At 52.6% G+C, this 18,578-nt stretch overlaps 5 protein-coding genes across 5 annotated transcripts; 3 read left to right on the top strand and 2 right to left on the bottom strand.

Moving 5' to 3' along the window:
• Nucleotides 1–282: 282 nt before the first annotated feature.
• On the top strand, nucleotides 283–3,860 carry A1O9_12525 (translation initiation factor IF-2; the record flags this gene model as incomplete). Its single annotated transcript, XM_013398512.1, has 2 exons — nucleotides 283–3,640; nucleotides 3,709–3,860. 2 exons carry the CDS (start codon nucleotides 283–285, stop codon nucleotides 3,858–3,860), a joined length of 3,510 nt encoding a protein of 1,169 aa, XP_013253966.1.
• A 5,131-nt stretch (nucleotides 3,861–8,991) lies between these two features.
• Nucleotides 8,992–10,872, top strand: A1O9_12524 (uncharacterized protein; the record flags this gene model as incomplete). The annotated part of the gene is made up of 1 exon (XM_013398511.1): nucleotides 8,992–10,872. One exon carries the CDS (start codon nucleotides 8,992–8,994, stop codon nucleotides 10,870–10,872), a length of 1,881 nt encoding a protein of 626 aa, XP_013253965.1.
• A 1,175-nt stretch (nucleotides 10,873–12,047) lies between these two features.
• Nucleotides 12,048–13,020, bottom strand: A1O9_12523 (uncharacterized protein; the record flags this gene model as incomplete). Its single annotated transcript, XM_013398510.1, has 2 exons — nucleotides 12,048–12,345; nucleotides 12,467–13,020. 2 exons carry the CDS (start codon nucleotides 13,018–13,020, stop codon nucleotides 12,048–12,050), a joined length of 852 nt encoding a protein of 283 aa, XP_013253964.1.
• Nucleotides 13,021–15,139: 2,119 nt separating this feature from the next.
• Nucleotides 15,140–16,417, top strand: A1O9_12522 (uncharacterized protein; the record flags this gene model as incomplete). Its single annotated transcript, XM_013398509.1, has 1 exon — nucleotides 15,140–16,417. The coding sequence occupies one exon, from the start codon at nucleotides 15,140–15,142 to the stop codon at nucleotides 16,415–16,417; it is 1,278 nt and encodes a 425-aa protein (XP_013253963.1).
• A 960-nt stretch (nucleotides 16,418–17,377) lies between these two features.
• On the bottom strand, nucleotides 17,378–18,079 carry A1O9_12521 (uncharacterized protein; the record flags this gene model as incomplete). Its single annotated transcript, XM_013398508.1, has 1 exon — nucleotides 17,378–18,079. The coding sequence occupies one exon, from the start codon at nucleotides 18,077–18,079 to the stop codon at nucleotides 17,378–17,380; it is 702 nt and encodes a 233-aa protein (XP_013253962.1).
• Between the last annotated feature and the right edge of the window lie 499 nt (nucleotides 18,080–18,578).

The following is an 18,578-nucleotide window of genomic DNA, read 5'->3' as shown; positions in this document are numbered from 1 at the left end:
CTATCAACCAACGACCTGGACTTGTCTACAGTAGACGGATTCTGATTGGCGGAGGATGTATTGAGCATCGGAATCTCTTGTGATCCGCCGTAGCCTTGGCCCAAAAAGTGCTGGATGCCCGTCGCAATCACCCGATAAGGACATTATGGTCAGTGTTCTAATTCTGCAAGGTCCAAGTCCACCAAGAATCCGCGTCTGAGCAGTTCGAAGGGAGTTGTACGATACAGCATGCGGAGAGCGCTAGGTCAGAAGGTATGTCCTCCATGCCCAGTCCGGACCGAAATGTCAATTAACCCTCTCAAGCTGCTCCCTCGACAAGATGTCTGTTTCTTCTGCGCCATCCGATCGACCCTGAGGTCTCAACGCCCTGCTCAGACTCTAACAGCCCAGCGACGAGCCTACCAGTCTTCTGCTGCCTCTCTCCATCCCGCCGCCGCCGCTCTCCGGATTGAGGAAGAAGATGACGGTGCCTCTCAGCATGGACGCGAATTAGTCGGTTGGAGATGTCAATGCACCCATGTCAATAGACCACACAGGTCCGAGTGCACGGTATGCCTCACCCCAAAATCAAATAAACTACCTCTTGTCTATAAAGGAGACGTTCCATCGTCTCCCGCTCTTGCGCCGTTGCCGCAGGCACAACCCAGAGATGTCGCATCTCAAAGACCTGGTATCGGCACTCCACCAAATCTTACAAGCCCATCCACCGACCGCAGGCGAACCAATTTCCGCCAGTCCCTATCTGAGAATACACTCGGTCAAATTGGTAACCCTTCAGGCCAAGATTCCCAGGGCTCTGCAGGCAAAGTTCCTAGTGCCGCACGTGTTAGACGGAACGACCAACAATTCGCTCCTTCTGGGCCAGTAACAAGGTATCAAAATTATGCCGGCCACGAACCCAGGAGCAAATACCTTGAGTCTGGAGGAGCAGATCCCCCGGGATTCTTTGGAACGCGAAAATTGACTTTCAATCGCAACGAAAGTGGAAGTTCTTTTGACACGCTTTCCCCTATCTCTAGCAGCCGATCTGGAATGGGAAATGTACGGGATAGAAGAATGCAGAATGTTGCACCACCCAATCGCTTCCAAACCAGAGGCTTGCCAGAGCGATCTGGGAACGATGGCGGATGGTTCTACCCTCAGCAATCTCAGCCACCTCAACCTACTCATCAACCTCGGCTGTCCAGGCAGGATCAGAAACCTATACGATGGACTCCCTTCGGTAGTTCACCTGGAGAAAACGACTCCCGAGATCAAGGCGTCGGTTCCGAAGCCCAGTCCAGTTCGCAGCAGCTCAGATCTGGTAATGGCCAGGGTCAGCGCGAGCGATTTGGCTACCAGAATCGTCATGGTGTCGATGGCAGAGCCAATTCTACCCAACGCGAGCAATTCCAGAATCGTGGAGAGTCACAATGGCGTGTTGGTGAAGCAGCGTTTCGCAGAGTGGTTCCCGGAGCCCAATTTGACCCCATGGCACCCTCCGAGGCTGGATCCCAAGGAATTCAAGATTTCGAGCAGTCTGAAGAAACCCAAATAGGAAGTGTTGGAATAGAAGTCATGGGTGGTGCAGGCTTCGGGCAATCACACCGGAAAAAGCTCACGACAAGAGATGGACACAGGCGGAGCCGTATTTATGAGATTGATGAGATTGATGAAGCAGCCGGGCCTATGCCAGCCTTCCGCCAGTCTGCCGCCCGAGCCCGTACGACGGGAGTCAGCAGACGCAGTCGGGAATTTGACGATGATGAGTTCGATACGCCAAGATCGGCTCGCGTGTCGAAGGGCTCGCGAGGGAGCTCTCGCTGGGATGATGATGATGACTACGAGGCACTTGATGAGGATGAAATGGCATCACCAAGACAGAGAAGAAAAGCGGCAAAGAACCGAAGGCAAAGAAAAGCCTCTGATGCAGCCCGGCCTGAAGTCCACTTGCCGGAGTTTATTAGTGTTGAGCGGCTAGCCCAGGCGCTGAAAGTGAAACTCGATCCGTTCATTGCGCAACTAGAAGAAGAGGGATTCGAAGGTGCAAGATATGATCACATCTTGGATTCGAGCACTTCCGCCATGTTTGCCGATCTCTACGGGTTTGAACCCGTTATAAGCACTGCTGAGGATGCTCAAGATCTTGTGGCACGTCCTGCTCCAGAGGATTATTCAGCCCTTCCAACTCGGCCTCCAATCGTTACGATCATGGGGCATGTTGACCATGGTAAGACGACAATCCTCGACTACTTGAGGAAGTCCAGTGTGGTTGCATCTGAACACGGTGGTATCACTCAACATATTGGTGCCTTTTCGGTAATCATGCCCGGATCGGATAGGAAGATCACATTTTTGGACACGCCTGGTCATGCTGCCTTCCTGGACATGCGTCGAAGAGGTGCTAACGTCACAGATATCGTCGTTTTGGTGGTTGCCGCAGACGATGGTGTGATGCCACAGACCATCGAAGCTATAAAACATGCTCGTGAAGCTAACGTGCAGATCATCGTCGCGATCAACAAGGTTGACAAGGAGGACGCTAACATTGAGCGGGTTAAGCAAACCCTGGCACAGAACGACATTGTGGTCGAAGACTACGGTGGTGATTATCAAGCGATTCCTGTAAGTGGCAAGACTGGTAGGGGGATGGCTGATCTTGAAGAGGCCATTACCTTGCTTGCCGATGTTGCCGACTTCCGGGCTGAGATTGATGGACCCGTTGAAGGATGGATCATTGAAAGCAAAGTGACTACTGCCGGCCGCGTGGCTACTGTTCTGGTACGCCGAGGCACTTTGAAACCCGGTGATTACATTGTTGCCGGTACCACTTGGGCCCGTGTCCGTACGCTTAAGAACGATGCTGGTCAATTTCTTGAAGAGGCGCCTCCTGGAACTCCTGTTCAAGTTGATGGTTGGCGAGGTGCCGATCCAGATGCTGGACTTGAGGTCCTTCAAGCCGATAATGAACACCATGCCAAAGAAGTGGTAGAACTCCGCACGGAAAAGGCCGAGGCCATGCGAGCAACGACAGAAGTGGCTGCACTCAATGTAGCTCGCTCTGAAGAAGCAGATGCTCGGGCTAGACAACTGGACTGGGAAAGAGAACAAGGCCACCATGATGTGGCCTTTTGGCGGAGACCCAAGGATAATGAGGGTTGGATTGAAAAAGCATCTAGCGGGCCCCAGCGCGTCCATTTTGTCATCAAAGCCGATGTCGCCGGTAGTTGCGAAGCGCTTGTCCATGCAGTGAGTGCACTGGGGAACAACGAAATCGTGGCCAATATTATCCACAGTGGTGTTGGTGGACTCCGAGAGTCTGATATCAAAATGCTCGCTGCAACGGGCGAAAAGGGATACGCCATCTCTTTCAACCAATCGGTGGAAAATTCCATTCGACGTCTAGCTGAAGTTGCTGAGCTTGAGATTTTGGATCACAACATCATCTACAAAGTCACGGATGATGTTACAGAAAAGTTGACCGACGCATTGCCCCCACTGATTACCCAACGGGTTCTTGGAGAGGCCGAAATCGGTCAACTGTTTGACATTACCGTCAAAAAGAAGCTGGTGAAGATCGCAGGATGCAAAGTGACCAACGGAACCATCAGCCGCTCGAATTCTGTGCGGGTGTTGCGACATGGTGAAGTGGTGTACACTGGTAAGTGGAATTGACGAAGAAAGATTCTGCTGCTTGTTAGTATAGTGACTTACTGATCGAACCTCCAGGCATGCTCGACTCACTCAAGAACGTCAAGAAGGACGTGACAGAAATGCGAAAGGGAACCGAATGCGGGATGGCATTCGAGGGCTGGGATGGGTTCCGCGAAGGCGACCAGATCCAGTGTTTTGAGGAGATTAAGGAGAAGCGAACCTTGTAAAAATAATACTATACAGTAGTACTCACAACATCTATCGGACAGTCAGCCAGATCCACCTCATCACCAAGAACAAATAAATCAGTCTACAACGACACTAAATGTCCTACCATCTCAACGAATGCAATGCGGTATGAAACATGCCGAAATATGTTATGTACATTCCAGTGGTCTGGTCTCACCTGTATTTATCTTTCCGGTGCGCCACAGAAAGATCAAAGCAGACTCGGAAAGATAGTGCAGGGCGCGTGTGCATGCAAGATCAAGGGCGGAAAGCCCTGCCTGATCCTACATCGGAATTATGTCTTATTCTGATTTGGTTTTCTGAGAGGTAGATCGGCTCGTGTGGATCAGACCCCTTTTTCAGTCAGGTTCTTAAGAGGCTTCGTGAACACCAATGTGTATAAAAACGAAAGGGTGGTGTATGTGGGTGGTGTACCATATCATGTGGTGCGATGTGTCGACGCATGCAATGCTGGTTAGTAGGAAGCCATGGAAGACGGTTGCGAAAGGGGGTCCCCGGTTGGACCTTATGTTTGCGAGATTGCTCCTATCAGCAGGAAGTACTCGATAGCCTTGTCGGCCCTTGCTGAGTCGATGGAGAAGAGAAGTGTTCAAATGCTTTTATTTTCCATGCTTGGTAGAATAGAGGGCTGCTTTGGTAAGCTGTGGGTGACAAGTGGAACGACACGTTTCATGTCCCAAGACCACAGCAAGGTCGATCCTCGGCACGAGAGAGAGCAGATTGCAAGCAGATTGGACTCGTGGTCATCCAAGTCAGGATCTACGAGTAAAAGGGTAGGTAGGGATGATTCGTAGAAGATGCCGGCCATGTAACCAGACTGGATACTGCGGTTTTAGAAATTGTAGTTGGACTGTATGTGGTCTTGACTCTTGAGGTGGCTTGGGAACAAGTGGATTTGACGATGAAACCGGCTGCTTCCGTAAAGTTCAAGTTTGGAACCGGGCTGAACCTTCACAAGCCACCAGAGCCACAGACGAGAAAGCACAATGTCTGAAATCAGGTGTTGGTAAGGTGCCACAGGTTGCCACAGAGAGACAATCAGGAACATGAAGGTGTGCAGACGCAACAAGGATATTGCCTGGTTGGTCTTCCTGGACCATGGGGGTTGTTTCCATACTCGTGGAGGCCTCCGTATCGTACTGTAAGTGGTCTCCCAGGCACATTTTGGCCTTTGAAGCGGAACCGGGTTCCACTTGTTCCCCACGCGTTTCTGGCAAAAATAAGGGCCCAAGAGTGACGTCGGAGGCCGTTTAAGGCTCAAGCTGGAAGAGAGACAATACAAAGTCCAGCACGGAGTACCGAGTAGTCGAAACGCGGGAGGTGTGCGTGTCGACCAGTAGAAGGAGGCTGTCGTCATTATGTCTCACGTGGTGTGGTGCGTGTGCCTCTGTGGCTGCAATCAAGCACAGCTCGCGACTACCAGTGGCTTTTGGGCTGTTGGTAGCGAGTATCAGTGCCTAGCGTCAAGCAACAGTGAGAATACCTGCTCGTACTCGCCATTGCCAAATATGGGGAACCAAGGAGATGTGCTCCGTAATGCAATGCGACGCGGGTCAAGCGAAGAGCAGTGAGATCAGGGAAACCAAAGAGGAGATGGGGCGGTGACTCTGGCTCAATGGGGCTTCAGATTGTTGGCAAACGGTGGACGGTTTCAGCCACACTGGCAGTGAGGAAAAACCGCGGGGGAATGGGCGAATGAGATGACGGGGAAAAGAACGAAGGTCGGGTAATGGGGGGGAGCCTGAGAGGCATGGGATGTTGAGCTGAACGCCACACAAGCACATAGCGAGCGGTGGGCCGGGGGCATGTTGGGACCTTGGGATACTCGACCGAGTACGGAGTACTAGTCCTCGGTATCTGCAGGCTGGACGAGTACGGAGGACTGTATGTGAAGAACAACATGACGACGTCAAACCGGAGCTAGAACGAGAACTCTGCCCAAAGCAGTAGCGACCATGGACAGTTTAGGTCAAGGTGGGGGCAAAGGTTGACGAGAAAGGACACAGCTGGAACAAAAGAGAAAAGTTCGGTGCTTGACAGGTGACAGGTCACGGTCACGGCGCGCATAGAAAAAGCGTGACGTCGATTATTGGGACGACTTGGGAAGCGAAGCGATGCGGAGGGAAGATCAGAGAATGGATCCGGACGAGTTGAGTTGAGGCAGAGGAAAAGCACAGCTAGACCAGCTAGGCCAGCTAGACCCAAGCTAGTGGTTACCAGCCACCAGAGACATCAAAACACAGGCTCAATCCGGAGTACTCATGTACAGTACTCGTAAGTAGGACGTGGCGAGGCGAATCCACTAGATCGGTGATAGTACTCCTAACAAACAGAGAAGGAAGGGTTGTGGGTGGGTACAGGAATTATGGCCGTGCCGTGTGGAACGGACGACGGATATGTGATATGTGATATGTGATATTGATCTTGATCTTGATCTTGATCTTGATGTTTCTGTTTACCGAGTGCTACATACATACAGTACATACTCGCACACGGAGTACTCTGCACCTGGTAGCATAAGGTGCCCACGCCTAGAGGGCGGCGAGCAGTGATACTGACTTGGTTAACTGTTTAACTAGACCCAGCACTCCGTTGGTACGAGGCACCAGGACAGCCCTCGCCCTCGCCCCTCGCCCCTCGACTCCAACGGGCAGCGGTTCCTGGGCCGAGGCGAAGAGGCGCTGGTCGTGGTTGGGCGATCAGCGAAAGAGCCAGCCAGGACGGAGCCCGGGGGAAGGGACAGGCGTCGTGTTTAGGATGGGCTTGCAGGCCTTGGTGTTCTTTAGTCTCCTGGTCCCCTCACTAGTGATCAGCCTTACTCATCTCTGGGCGCTGTGGGTGGTCGATCAAGGGCGACTAGCTTTAGGCTCCCGGAACACTGCCACAGTCGTTGAGCACCGTGGGCCATGGTCCGTCATGCCCGCCCATCCTGAGCGCATCCTCTTTTGACTTCTATGCCTGTGTCATGACCGTGACTTAGTTGCCTCTTGAGGCCACTGGTCCGAGGCTCCGGAGTTGACTGACTTCCATGGTTTGTCGTAGTGGGTGGCCTCTTATCTCCTCGTTTGCCTCTCGTTCGTTTGCCCGTGCCACTCCACCAGAATGAATGGTGGCTGGTCGGGTTCCCAAAGGGGGCTAATTTTAACGAGGATCCTTCTGGCGCCACTTTCTGTCTGGAGCAATACCAATGGCTGGCGGGGAGTGGACCGTGGTGGTGGTGCTGGCCCTGGTGAGTGGCGGATGTGCAGCAGGCGGGTGACGAGGTGGCCGCTAATCGATTGGATTGTTGTGATTCACTCGGGGAGCAGCCTGCGCCTCTCCTTCGAGCTTCCGTCCTGTGGCCCCGTCCACTGGCCACACAGGACCTGGCGCTGAACCTAGCACCCACCTACGTGGAGCAGTCGTACCCTCGGAGGACTGACACTTGGGACTGGCAGCTGGGAGCTCGTAGGCCAGAGGCTTATTCGTAGGCTGTAGCTTGTCCCTGGCACACCAACAACGACTACGAGCACAACCACAACTAACCGACTCCACCGTCACCGATTGTGCACACCCATCAATCATCATCATCATCATCATTGTCATCGTCCTCAACCGTCATCAAAAATCAAGCCATCTTTTAGTCAATAGCCAAACACCGGAAAATCCAGTGACTGACCGACCCGCATTTCCCAACTGCAGGAACGGTATGGCGTAGTGGCGGTGATGCCGTTGCCTTTCTGACCAGCCAAGCATCTTCCCCAGCAACGCAGCGTTGAATTGCGTTTGTCATTACAACTTAGCAACGCCTCTTCGCCTTGCTTCTCTCACCCTGCATCATGGCCTCAGGTCTCAGAGAGTCTCAGTCTCCGTCTCAGTTCTTCCCTTCCCATCCTCGACTTTTCTCACGACCAACACAAACCCGAACCAGAGTCAACTCAGCTTCTCCAATACTGACTGCTCCAAGTTCTCGTCCATTCTCGACGTATCTGTCTTGCCCATTTATCCAGCTCGCTGCTCACCACGCTTCGTTTGCGTGTCAATCCAGCCATTTGCCTTGCCCGAGCTTGGCCCCCTCATACAGCGTCATTCCAAAGATTACGGAACGCCCAAGCCACACCTGAAGCCCACCTGAAGCCCACCTGCCGACCTGCCGACCTGCAGACCTGTCGCCGTGGAGCCCGGAGCCCTGAGCCCTGAGCCCTGGAGTTCAAGTTGCTTGGGAAGGACGATTGACGAGAGACGAAAGACGAAAGACTGGCGCATCGAAACTCACCAAATCGATCGCCTGCCATTCACCTTCACCTTCACCTTGCATCGTTTTTGACTCAAGAACCTCAACACCTTTTCCCGCCGCTCGACTCCTCCAGCTTCCATTTCTCATTTCTCATTTCTCAAATCTCAAATCTCAAATCTCATTTAACCATTCCTCGTAATCATCCTCCTTCTTGGACCCGAACTCGCCCTGCGCTGCGCTGCCCTCAGTTTCCCTCGTTGAACACAGCACCGCCACTGTCTTCCGCTGACCTGGGCTGCACGCTCCCTTCGAAGCCTTGCGCCGCCAGCTCAAGGCCCTCGCCCTCCCCAGTCAGGACCCGCCCAACCGTCCACCATCCAACCTTGAACTCGGTCCCGCGCATTCATCTCTACCTCATACCATGTCGCGCATTGTCACCAACCATCTCCCTGGGAAATAGTGAACGCCCGACAGTCGCGCGCCTGCGCGGATCCAGTAACCGCTACTCATCAGCCTGAGCGCCACCTTTTCCCGCCCTGGTGAGGCTGAGTCCGAATCCACGCTCAGCCTGATTTTCAGCTTGACCTCTCGCCGCGCCCGTGTCCATCAACATATGCCCTGGCAAAAGGTACGGCCCAAACTTCTCTTACAACACGAGGTACGGAGCACTGCTCTATCCCTATCACCTTGCGCCTCTCTGTCTATTTTCATGCTCGCGATAGTCGGGCTAGACACCTGATTTCCTCCACGTCGCTGTCACAAATTGCCCTCGCTTCACTTCTACTGCTACCACCAGCAAAGATAACCTCGCTGTCAATCCTGCGAGTACAATGCTGACTGTCCTTCCTGCCTGCTTCTTTTAGAACTCTCCTGTTCCTATTCACACCTTGCTTATGGCCGAGCCGAGTCCGAGTCAGCAAACTTCCCCGAACAATCCTTCCCCTACCTCTCCCTCTTTCGCTAAACCTACCGCCACCGCGCAGCATCCCCAAAAATTAGACACCGCCAGCTCGCGTGAGTTCGACGAATCCGCAAGACCTGGCAAACGACCACGCCTTGACCCCCCGCAGATGACGGCGGCTGTTGCATTTGCCCAAGCGCAACAGAAGTCCCCCTCCCCCGTCTCCACAAGTACCAGTCCAAATCCGTCCCATCAAGCTCTCAGTAATCTGATGGGTGCAAATGAGAATGTCGTGAGCAAGGCTCCAGCTGCATCTGCAACCACAGACAACCCAGCCAAAACAGTCAGCGAACCCTTCGCCGAGGTCGCTCAGAACATTGAACAACCTACAAGAACGAGTCCCGAGGTGGTATCATCATCTGCCGACAATCATGTCCTGCAGACAAGTCCCACAAGTCTATCCAGTGTGGAAACTTTGGACAGTATGGCCGCTGCTACTGCCATAACCACCACCGTAGGCAGTCCATTACCCATTGCGGAGACTGTTCGCCAAGTCGTAAATGCTTCTGAGGCAGGCTCAACCTCCCCCGCCGACGAGTCCCCCAGCAACAAGGCTTTCTCTTATCCAGCACCTTTATTGCAGCCGCCAGTAAATGAAAGTGCGAGGCGGGGGATGAGCTTGCCTCATTCAGGCACACGACAAGGTACAAGATCTCCTTCCAGCAAAAAGCATAGATGCCCATACTGCGCCACCGAATTCACCCGTCATCACAATCTAAAGAGCCATTTGTTAACACATAGCCAAGAAAAACCCTACGTTTGTTCCACCTGTCAATCCAGGTTTCGCCGATTACATGATCTCAAACGACACACCAAACTTCACACAGGAGAACGACCGCACATTTGCCCCAGATGTGGACGGAAGTTCGCAAGAGGTGATGCTTTGGCCCGGCACAACAAAGGCCCCGGTGGTTGTGCTGGTCGAAGAGCGAGCCTTGGGAGTTTCGGTGGTGACGATGATGATGCTAATGATGGTTCCATGGAAGGTATCATGTACCATGAACCTGATGCCATGGATGATGAAGAAGGCAACGATAAAAGGCCTGCCATTCGTCGCCAGGCGCCTTCAGGAGATGATACTATGGATGACTCGGACCATGCTTCACGCCTTCCAAGTACATATCCTCCCCTGCAAGGCCCTCCGCCTGGTGGCATAGCGGGTGGCTTCTTCCCACCAAGAAATGCCTTTAACCAGCCCAGCACTGGCGTTTCCATGGCTGCAGGTGCAGCGGCAGTCCCACTACCATTCCCTCAGCTTTCTGGCTCTACTTCCAGCTCCCGACCATCGGCGCAGGGAAGTACAGTATTTGCACCCAGTCAAATTAGTGAAAGTCCAAAGCCACTTTCGCCCAATCAAACACAGAGGGGCTCCGTTCCAGGTCTCTCTGAGGGGAGCCTGGGGCGGAATCGTTCCCCCAGCATGGCACATTATCAGCAGGCTCAATATAATCGTGTCAGCGCCCCTGGATCTCTGGGTTTACCGACAGCACCGCAGCTTCCCCTTCCACCACCCTTGAATCCCCCTGATTCGCGGTACACATTGCCCAGTCAAAGCGCTCCAGCACATCCTCCAACCCAGCCTAGTGGACCGCCTACGCACATGGCTGGTAGTGGTCCCTTGTCATCTCATAGTAACAGCTTATCCAGTCACCACGGTAGTGGTGAGAACAGCAATTCCATGTTTGCCAAGGAAGATCGCCTTTGGGCGTATGTGAGCAGTTTGGAGCAGAGGATGAATTCAATGCAAGAGGAGATTAATTCCTTGAAGCAGCAATTAAACTCTGCACAAGCACAAGCTCATCGGATCAATTGAAGCTAGGCCCAACTGACCAATCAGAGCATGCATCTTTCGGAAAACACAAACTATGCAGAGGCACCCATCAGCAAAACCCAAAATGCTAACCACAGAACGGGAGACTCGAAAGATGTTACCGCTTCGAGTCAGCAAAAAGCTGCGCCGTCGCAGAAAGCTACCGCGTCTTTTTCTTCGGATGATGAAGGGGAAAGACCGAGATGTTCACTTCTTTACACTTCGCTTGGATCAACTTAAGATACCCCAATTTAAGCTTCTTTCTTTTAATATATCATGGACGGGATACGAAAGGGTGGGCTCCCGGTATGGATCAACGGTATCCAAGGAAATTTGGTGTATTAGGTTCTTTTAATTGCATATGCTCATGCGAGGGAAAGATGGTTTGTTGTATTCATCACGCTGGCTGGGATGACTGATTGTAGTCCTGCTGTCAGAGCGACGAGGAAGAAGAATGAGCACAGAGACAGCAGGCTCCCCTAACATTCGCACACTGGGATGAAGCAGTTGACCTGAATTGATTGACGCAGAGAACCCTTGCATAATGGGCTGGCCTTGATTTGTTTTCTCATGACGTACTGTTCTACCTACTCGCTATGTGTATATGTACATTATGACTTTATTTGGGGGATGGGATGATCTGGGCTGGAAAAGAACGAAGAGGTGGTAGTGGTAGTGGAAGAGGGGAAGAATGAAGCCTCGATTGACCACACGATTGACCACTTGCCTTTCATCACTGACATTGAGTGTCTGTCATCAAGATGTTCTCCCATTTGGTGGGAAGTGGGAACGACAGATAGACCGGACTGGGTGGGATAAATACTCTTTAGATCTGTAGAAAGGAGACTGCGGATGGAACGACAACCTTTTTCTTCATTTCGAGAGAACCGTCCTTTCCTACTGTTCACTGTTTCTCTGGCCAAGCCTAACATAGGAACGCGCTCTCCCACTTCTAGAGGGACTATTTCATATCAAAACCCCCAGCCTTCCTGTGAAGACATGGGCTGGGTGAAGGTCGTGACTCGCACGGCGGTCGATGTATCCAGCTGTCGATCGACAGCGCTCACACGATCCACGCCATGCGATATCATATCGACAATCGCGTGGCTCTCATGAAGTCACATACCGAGGCAGTCATCCCCCTCTATAACTCCCCATTGTATACCACCCAAACCACGTCACGGGCCCCCCTGCCACCCATCGACATCCGTCTCATTGCTCAAGCGCTCAAACCGCTTGTAATTCTGCTCATACTGGTCGATCTTGTTCATGACGCCAGCATACGCATCCGACCCAATCACAACTCTCAGGGGTGGCTCTTTCATGCAGGCCAGTTTATACATGGCCTTGGCCCCCTTGGCGGGGTCGCCAGCTTGCGTGCCTTGCCGTCTCGCCATGACCTCGGCGGCGTTCATGTGGTTGTAAGCCGGATGCCGCGGGCTCGCGATTTCCATGCTGCGGCCTGCCCAATCCGTCCTTTCGATACCCTGTCAGTTCGACGAAGACGAAGAAGAAGAACAAGAAGAAGAAGAAGGAAGAGGAGGAGGAGGAGGAGGAGGAGGAGGAGGAGGAGGAGGAGAGCGAAACTACAACATACCGAAACCCGCCGGGCTCCACGCATGTGAACTTGATCCCCCACTCGGGCTTGACCTCATGAGACACCGCCTCGGTGAAGCCTTCGACGGCCCATTTGCTCGCGCAGTAAAGACTGAACAACGGCACGCCGCGCTGCGCCCCGATGCTCGTGATCTGCTGGATCAGGCCCCCGGGCGGGCTCTGCTGGTCGCGCATCACCTCCATCGCGGTGCGCGTGACGTCGACCACGCCGAAGAAATTGATGTCCATCTGCCGCCGGATCTGGTCCTCCGTGTATTCCTCGAAGCAGCCGGCCAGGCCGTAGCCCGCGTTGTTGACCACGACGTCGACGCGCGAGAACTTCGCCAGGGCGGAGCTGAATGCCGAGGCTATCGAGTCTTTCGAGGACACGTCTAGGTTTAGGGCCAGGAAGTTGTCTGGGGTGGTGTTGTTGAAGCTGAGTTTGGACGGGTCCCGCGCCGTCGCGACCACGTGTTCGCCGCGGTCGAGCACTTCTTGCGCGTAGTATTTCCCGAAGCCGGACGAGGTCCCGGTTATGAGGAAGACTCGCGGCATGTTGGGTTCGGGGAAGTTGTTTCGCTGTTTGGCTGGGCTGGGCTTGGCTTGGCTTGATTTGACTTGACTTGACTTGATGGTTTGTTGAAGAGCCGTATATATATGTTTTTATATCTGAGGTGGGGAGTGAGTGACCTGATTAGTAGTGGTCAATATCGAGGTATGTCGGTATGTATGTGCCTGTGCCTGATCGTGCCTTGTAGTGGGGTGGACGAGATAGCTGTCTTATCGTCTCGCTCCACTAACTGACCAATCTGCGAACAGTGATCGGATAGGATGTATCGTATGTGTACCGAGTATCTGTACGTGTCGAGTATGTATGGCGATATCGTCGCCTTCAAATCCTCGAGAAAGGAGTCAACCCAAAGTTCGTTTTCGGAGTGCGGAAGTCCAAGAAGCTTAAAGCAACACGCAACAAATGGAAATCCAACCAAAAAGCAGAATAATACCAAGACACGAGTTTCATTTATTTTCGGACCCCGAGGCGTTCCACTGCGAGACTCTTTTCTCCCTGACGTTTCTCTTTCTTTCTCTCTCTCTCTCTATATATATGTATACACGTGCGCACCGCTTGAAGGGGAAGGCGGGAAATGCGATGAGGGTCAAGTATTGCTAACCACTAGGCAGTTGGTAGCTAGCTGGATAGGACATGAGGGGATGTGTGTTAATGTCTGGGCGGAAGAACGTCAAACGTCTCGCAGACTTGACATATCATGTCACGGTGGTGATGGGGTGAAAGTTACTTGTTGCACAACTTTGCCCTGATCGCAAGGGCGCGCAGGATCTCAATGCCAGTCATCTTGAGATGGGAAAAAGAAAGCATGAACCGCTAAGGTGGTATGCAGGACCAAGTAAGCACCCAGTGGGAGCAGTAAGCACTTGATTTCGCAACATCGCCATGGATCAAGTATTCCAGAGAATTCCTGTGTGATCCTCGTACAGTACGAGTACGAGTACCGAGGGACCTGGACCAATGATAGACCTTAGGTAGCGCGTACTTCAGACTCGCAGCGAACTGTCGTATTTTATGTTTCGTTTCGTGCTGTTCCTTTCTTCAGGTATCGAATGCACATGTCATTTGAAGACGGTGTCGACATTCAAGGAAAGAGGTTAGTTCACAGAGATCTTGATCCCAGTATAGATACCTCGGCACGGAGTACTTATATGAGTGATACTCTATGTTCTCGATCGCGATCTCGACCTTGTAGTGGACAGCATGGCACCTGGACCGAAAGTGAATCTTGGTGCTGACGTTGGGACGAGGACACCAATTAGCCCCAGCCCCAGTAATTACGGAGTACAGAGCAGTAAGAGTAGTACGGAGTATTAATAATGATACCAGAGAAGAGGCGTCCTACCACCCCTGAGAACCATGGAACAAGAGCCACAGGAGCCTTGGCCGCGAAAACTCCGTGTCGAAGTAACCCCCGTCTAGCCTTGGGCGACAAGTACATGCTTGATTGAGGTACTCTGTATTCGGTACTACATACGTAATCTAACGAGGTTATTTCCTTGGAACCAAAAACGGCGGCTGGTAAATGATCCACACCGACCTTAGCAAATTACTCGTACCAGCTTATTTACATGCCCCGACATTGTCATACCGTCCAAAACTTTACAGTAGCTACTCAGCTCCGGCTCCGGCTCCGGCTCCAACTCAACTTCATGTCATGGAACTAATACACACTTCTATCCTTTATTGAACTATGCGCCTCGCCAGGTATTCGTATATGACTTACAACAACACAAACCTGGTCGAGGCCCTCGTCCTCGGATTGTCATCCGTATTCAAGAAGCCCCGACAATTCTAAATCTGGTTATCCTACCCTTCCCATCATCCCTGTTCGGATTCCTGTTCAGCCTTATGTCGGTCAGCTTAGGCCGGACTTAATTGAAAGGCGGGAACGGGGGTCTGTCTCTTGTCGTTGACTTAATTATACGACGAAACCCACCAGGGTTGCCATGATAGTCTTCGAGAACAGTGCCTTGTCCCAGGTTTAGACGACTTTGCTTCAATTATTGGAGCGACCCGCCTGTCGTCCTCAGCCTTGTGTCACCCACTCTCTCCTCTTGGTCATAATAGCAGAGGAGGGGGGTGTTCCACGATCTACAACCAAAAATGTGGGCCAATTCACCATCCACATATCCTCAGCAATATGCCCAGAATCATCGGCAGTCGATGATGAGCGACACCCAGTCGGTCTCATCCCACCACTCTGTCAACACTGGTACCATGAACAACTCACAATATAACCCTCACTACCATCACGTCCTTTCACCAGCTCCACATCTACAGCCGCAGCAACAAATCGTCAGTCATCTTCCGTCTCTCACTAGCATCCTCCTCAACAATTCTCCAGGCCAGTTCCAAGCCGCGACGCAACATCCGTTCCTTAGACTAGCTGGACTGGGCCAACTTCCCAAACACGTTCTGTCACGATGGCTGTCCCAAGACCGACTCTATGCCCAAGCATATATCGGCTTCATCGGCAGTCTTCTCTCACGAGTTGACCTTCCTTACGTCTTCATTGCCGATAAACCATCCAGTCTTCGCTGGCGCATTGTCAATATGTTGACCAATTGCTTGAACAACATCCACCGCGAGATCGACTTCTTCACCACCACAGCGCAGAAGTATGGTCTTGACCTTCAGTCTCCCGCACGGCCAGGCGACTCGCAGTTCACGGCCGATACCGCCACAAAGCAATACATCGACCTGTTCCGCGCCTTCTTGACCGACCCGAGTATGTCGCTGCTCGAGGGTCTCGTGGTCCTGTGGGCCACGGAAACTGTCTACCTGAGGGCGTGGAGTTATGCCGCATCGTACATCCGCGCTCCATACACCGCCGAGACGTCTTCTCCACCACTTCGGCCGCCACTGCCTTCGTCGCGCCCCAGCTCCCACTATTCATTCACCAACACCACCACCACCACCAACAACAACAGCAATAACAGCAACAGCAACACCCCAAATCCCAGTTACCCGCCCGCCCCGACCTCCAACTACGCGGCCTCACAAGCCGACTCCGAAGGACCCATCCCGATTCTGACCGCCGAAGACCTGCCGACATCTCACCCGCACCGAAACAACACAAATACGTCCCGCTCCTCCTACCACACGAACCCGCCGCAGAGCCCCGGTCCAGCATCAAGCCCCAACCCCACCTCCAACTCCTCGTCCTCCAACGACCTCGACGGCGGCGCCCTCCGCCACGAATTCATTCCGAATTGGACGAGCCCCGAGTTTGAGGCCTTCGTGCGCGAGATCGCCGAGGTCACGGATGAGCTGGCTGCTCGTGAAGACGCCGTCGTCCGCAGGCTCGACGTCTACAAGGCTGTGTGGCGCCATATTCTCGACGTTGAGACGAGGTTTTGGCCGGGCATTGAGCCTCAGTGACTGAAACCGCAGTTTTGGTCATGCGTCGTGGTGGTGGTGGTGGTGGTGGTGGTGGTGGTGGTGGTGGCTGTCCGCATTGTTAAGTAGAGTAGCATTGGGATTGTGATCCCATAGCACAGACAACATCGGCTATCATCTACATGTTCACGATTTTTGGTATGTTTTTTGGCGTGAGCTGAGGTGTGAGATGTTATCGGATGGTATGGTATGGCATGTTATGGTGCGCGCAAGACGCGACTGATACTACTGATCAGACTATAGTAAGTGGCTGATGAGAATGCCTTATGCGGCAATGAGACGATAGTGGGGTAGAGTAGCGACTGTAGTCTGTCAGTTCTTTGCTTCGCGCGGCGAACATGAACATTGAATCTAAGCAATTTTTCATTTTGGAAAGAGAGAGAGAGAGAGAGAGAGAGAGGGTATGTGTGTATGTGTGAGAGAGAAAGGCATCAATGCATTAATCAATCATTTTGTCTACATAATCCTTGCCTCGAAGACATGGTTGTAACATTCATGGATCTCATGGCAGCAAATTATCGCCCAGGGCATATATGTATCATGTATCCCGTCGTGGCAGTCTACGTCGTCATCAGCAGATTCATCTCGGACATTTTCTCCTCCCGTCAACGCCCACTCGTCGTGGCTCACCATCAGCCAGTAGCCGGCATGACAATTATGGTGGCGAATTTGCTAGAGTTTAAGGTGTGTGGTTGGTCTTCAAGGACCCGGCTCCCCGATCGGGTGATGCAGGTACTGTTGACTGTTCTTTTGCGCCAGTTCAGAACATCCCACCAACTGTATATGATCTTCTAGGGTCGTCTTTGCATTCATATCGAGGGCAATTGTCACTGGAAATTGACTGCATGGTGGTGAGGGCGGCCTTCAAAAATCGTGAATTTGCCCAACGGATCCTTCCACAGCTTTTTTCTTTTTTCTGGCTCTCACTGTGTAACGAAAGCATCAATCAAAATCTCTTGTTGGTCGGACGTTGTCAGCCCTCCAGAAGCCCATGACCGCACCAGTCTCGCTCATCCAGTCCTTAGCACCGTTAACCGCAGCTTTGGCCATTCCGGTGTTTCTCCTTTTATGTCCCTTCTTGAATCCCACTCCTTCTCTTTCACCCGTCGCATATTCCGATCCCATGCTAGGGAGGACATTTTCGCCTGCGCTCAGACTGACGAATAGGGAGAAAGGCACGAGCCAGACGCACAGCCCGAAATACGACGCGATCTCAGTAAACGTGGGTTGATCATATACAGGCGTGGAGTACCAATCCCTCCTCGAACTGGGCACACCTCTGTATCCGACAGGGGCGCTGAAATGCCTGAACCACAACCAGTGGTTGAGGATGACCAGGCCGCAACTTGACAGGAAGAAAGGGTCCGTCAACTTGACGATCGGGAAATGTCGCAGGTTGGTCGCATACACTAAGTGGCTCCCTACTCCCAATAACGTCAATTGCCATGGGAAGCTGTCGACCAGACACAGGAGAACCTGGATCGCAATCACCACCCAGACCAGCCGTTTCAGTAGCTTCGCACTGAACACCGAGTGTTCTTCCACCAGCTCCGACAAGTAGTACAGGCCCGACGCGATCGAGAGCGTGAGGAACCCGAAGCCTAGCACCAGGCCCGCGTAGCCGAGGAGGGGCAGGATGTACATCTCTTCTTGTTCTAGTGGGGTAGGGATGGAATGGTTGCAATAGCGGAGTGGGAAAGGTAACGACTAGCGCTTGACGGTTCGATGGGGGCAATAGTCCAGCTTTATCCTGATGGAGGACACATCAGAAAAGTAGAAGAGTTCAGCATAGGCATTATTATATAGGTATAGGAAGGGGAATAAGGAGGAAGAAGGTCTGGAACTAGGACCACTCCCCAGCTGTCACCTTGTCGTCTTGCGTTTATTCCACGATCCACCCAGTAGAAAAGGGAGCCAGACGCGGGAAGAGGACACGTTCAGATAACAAACCCCCCTGTCTCGATGACGTCAAGCACACCAAGGCTTGGCATCTACCACGTGATATCGGCCTCAGCCTCGCGAGGCAGTACCCCTTTTCTTGGAAAAGGCCAGGGTCGATTGCTTCATCAGATTGACTTTTGGTGCTTTCTGGCTTTGCTGTCTGCGATTTTCACGACCAATAAGAGGCGTTTGCGGTGTCGTA

The sequence above is a fragment of the Exophiala aquamarina genome (genome assembly GCF_000709125.1).
Source record: "Exophiala aquamarina CBS 119918 chromosome Unknown aczIA-supercont1.24, whole genome shotgun sequence".
In the NCBI taxonomy this organism is placed as follows: domain Eukaryota; kingdom Fungi; phylum Ascomycota; class Eurotiomycetes; order Chaetothyriales; family Herpotrichiellaceae; genus Exophiala; species Exophiala aquamarina.
The sequence above is the reverse complement of the archived record's forward strand: the minus strand, read 5'-3'. Positions and strand labels throughout refer to the sequence as shown.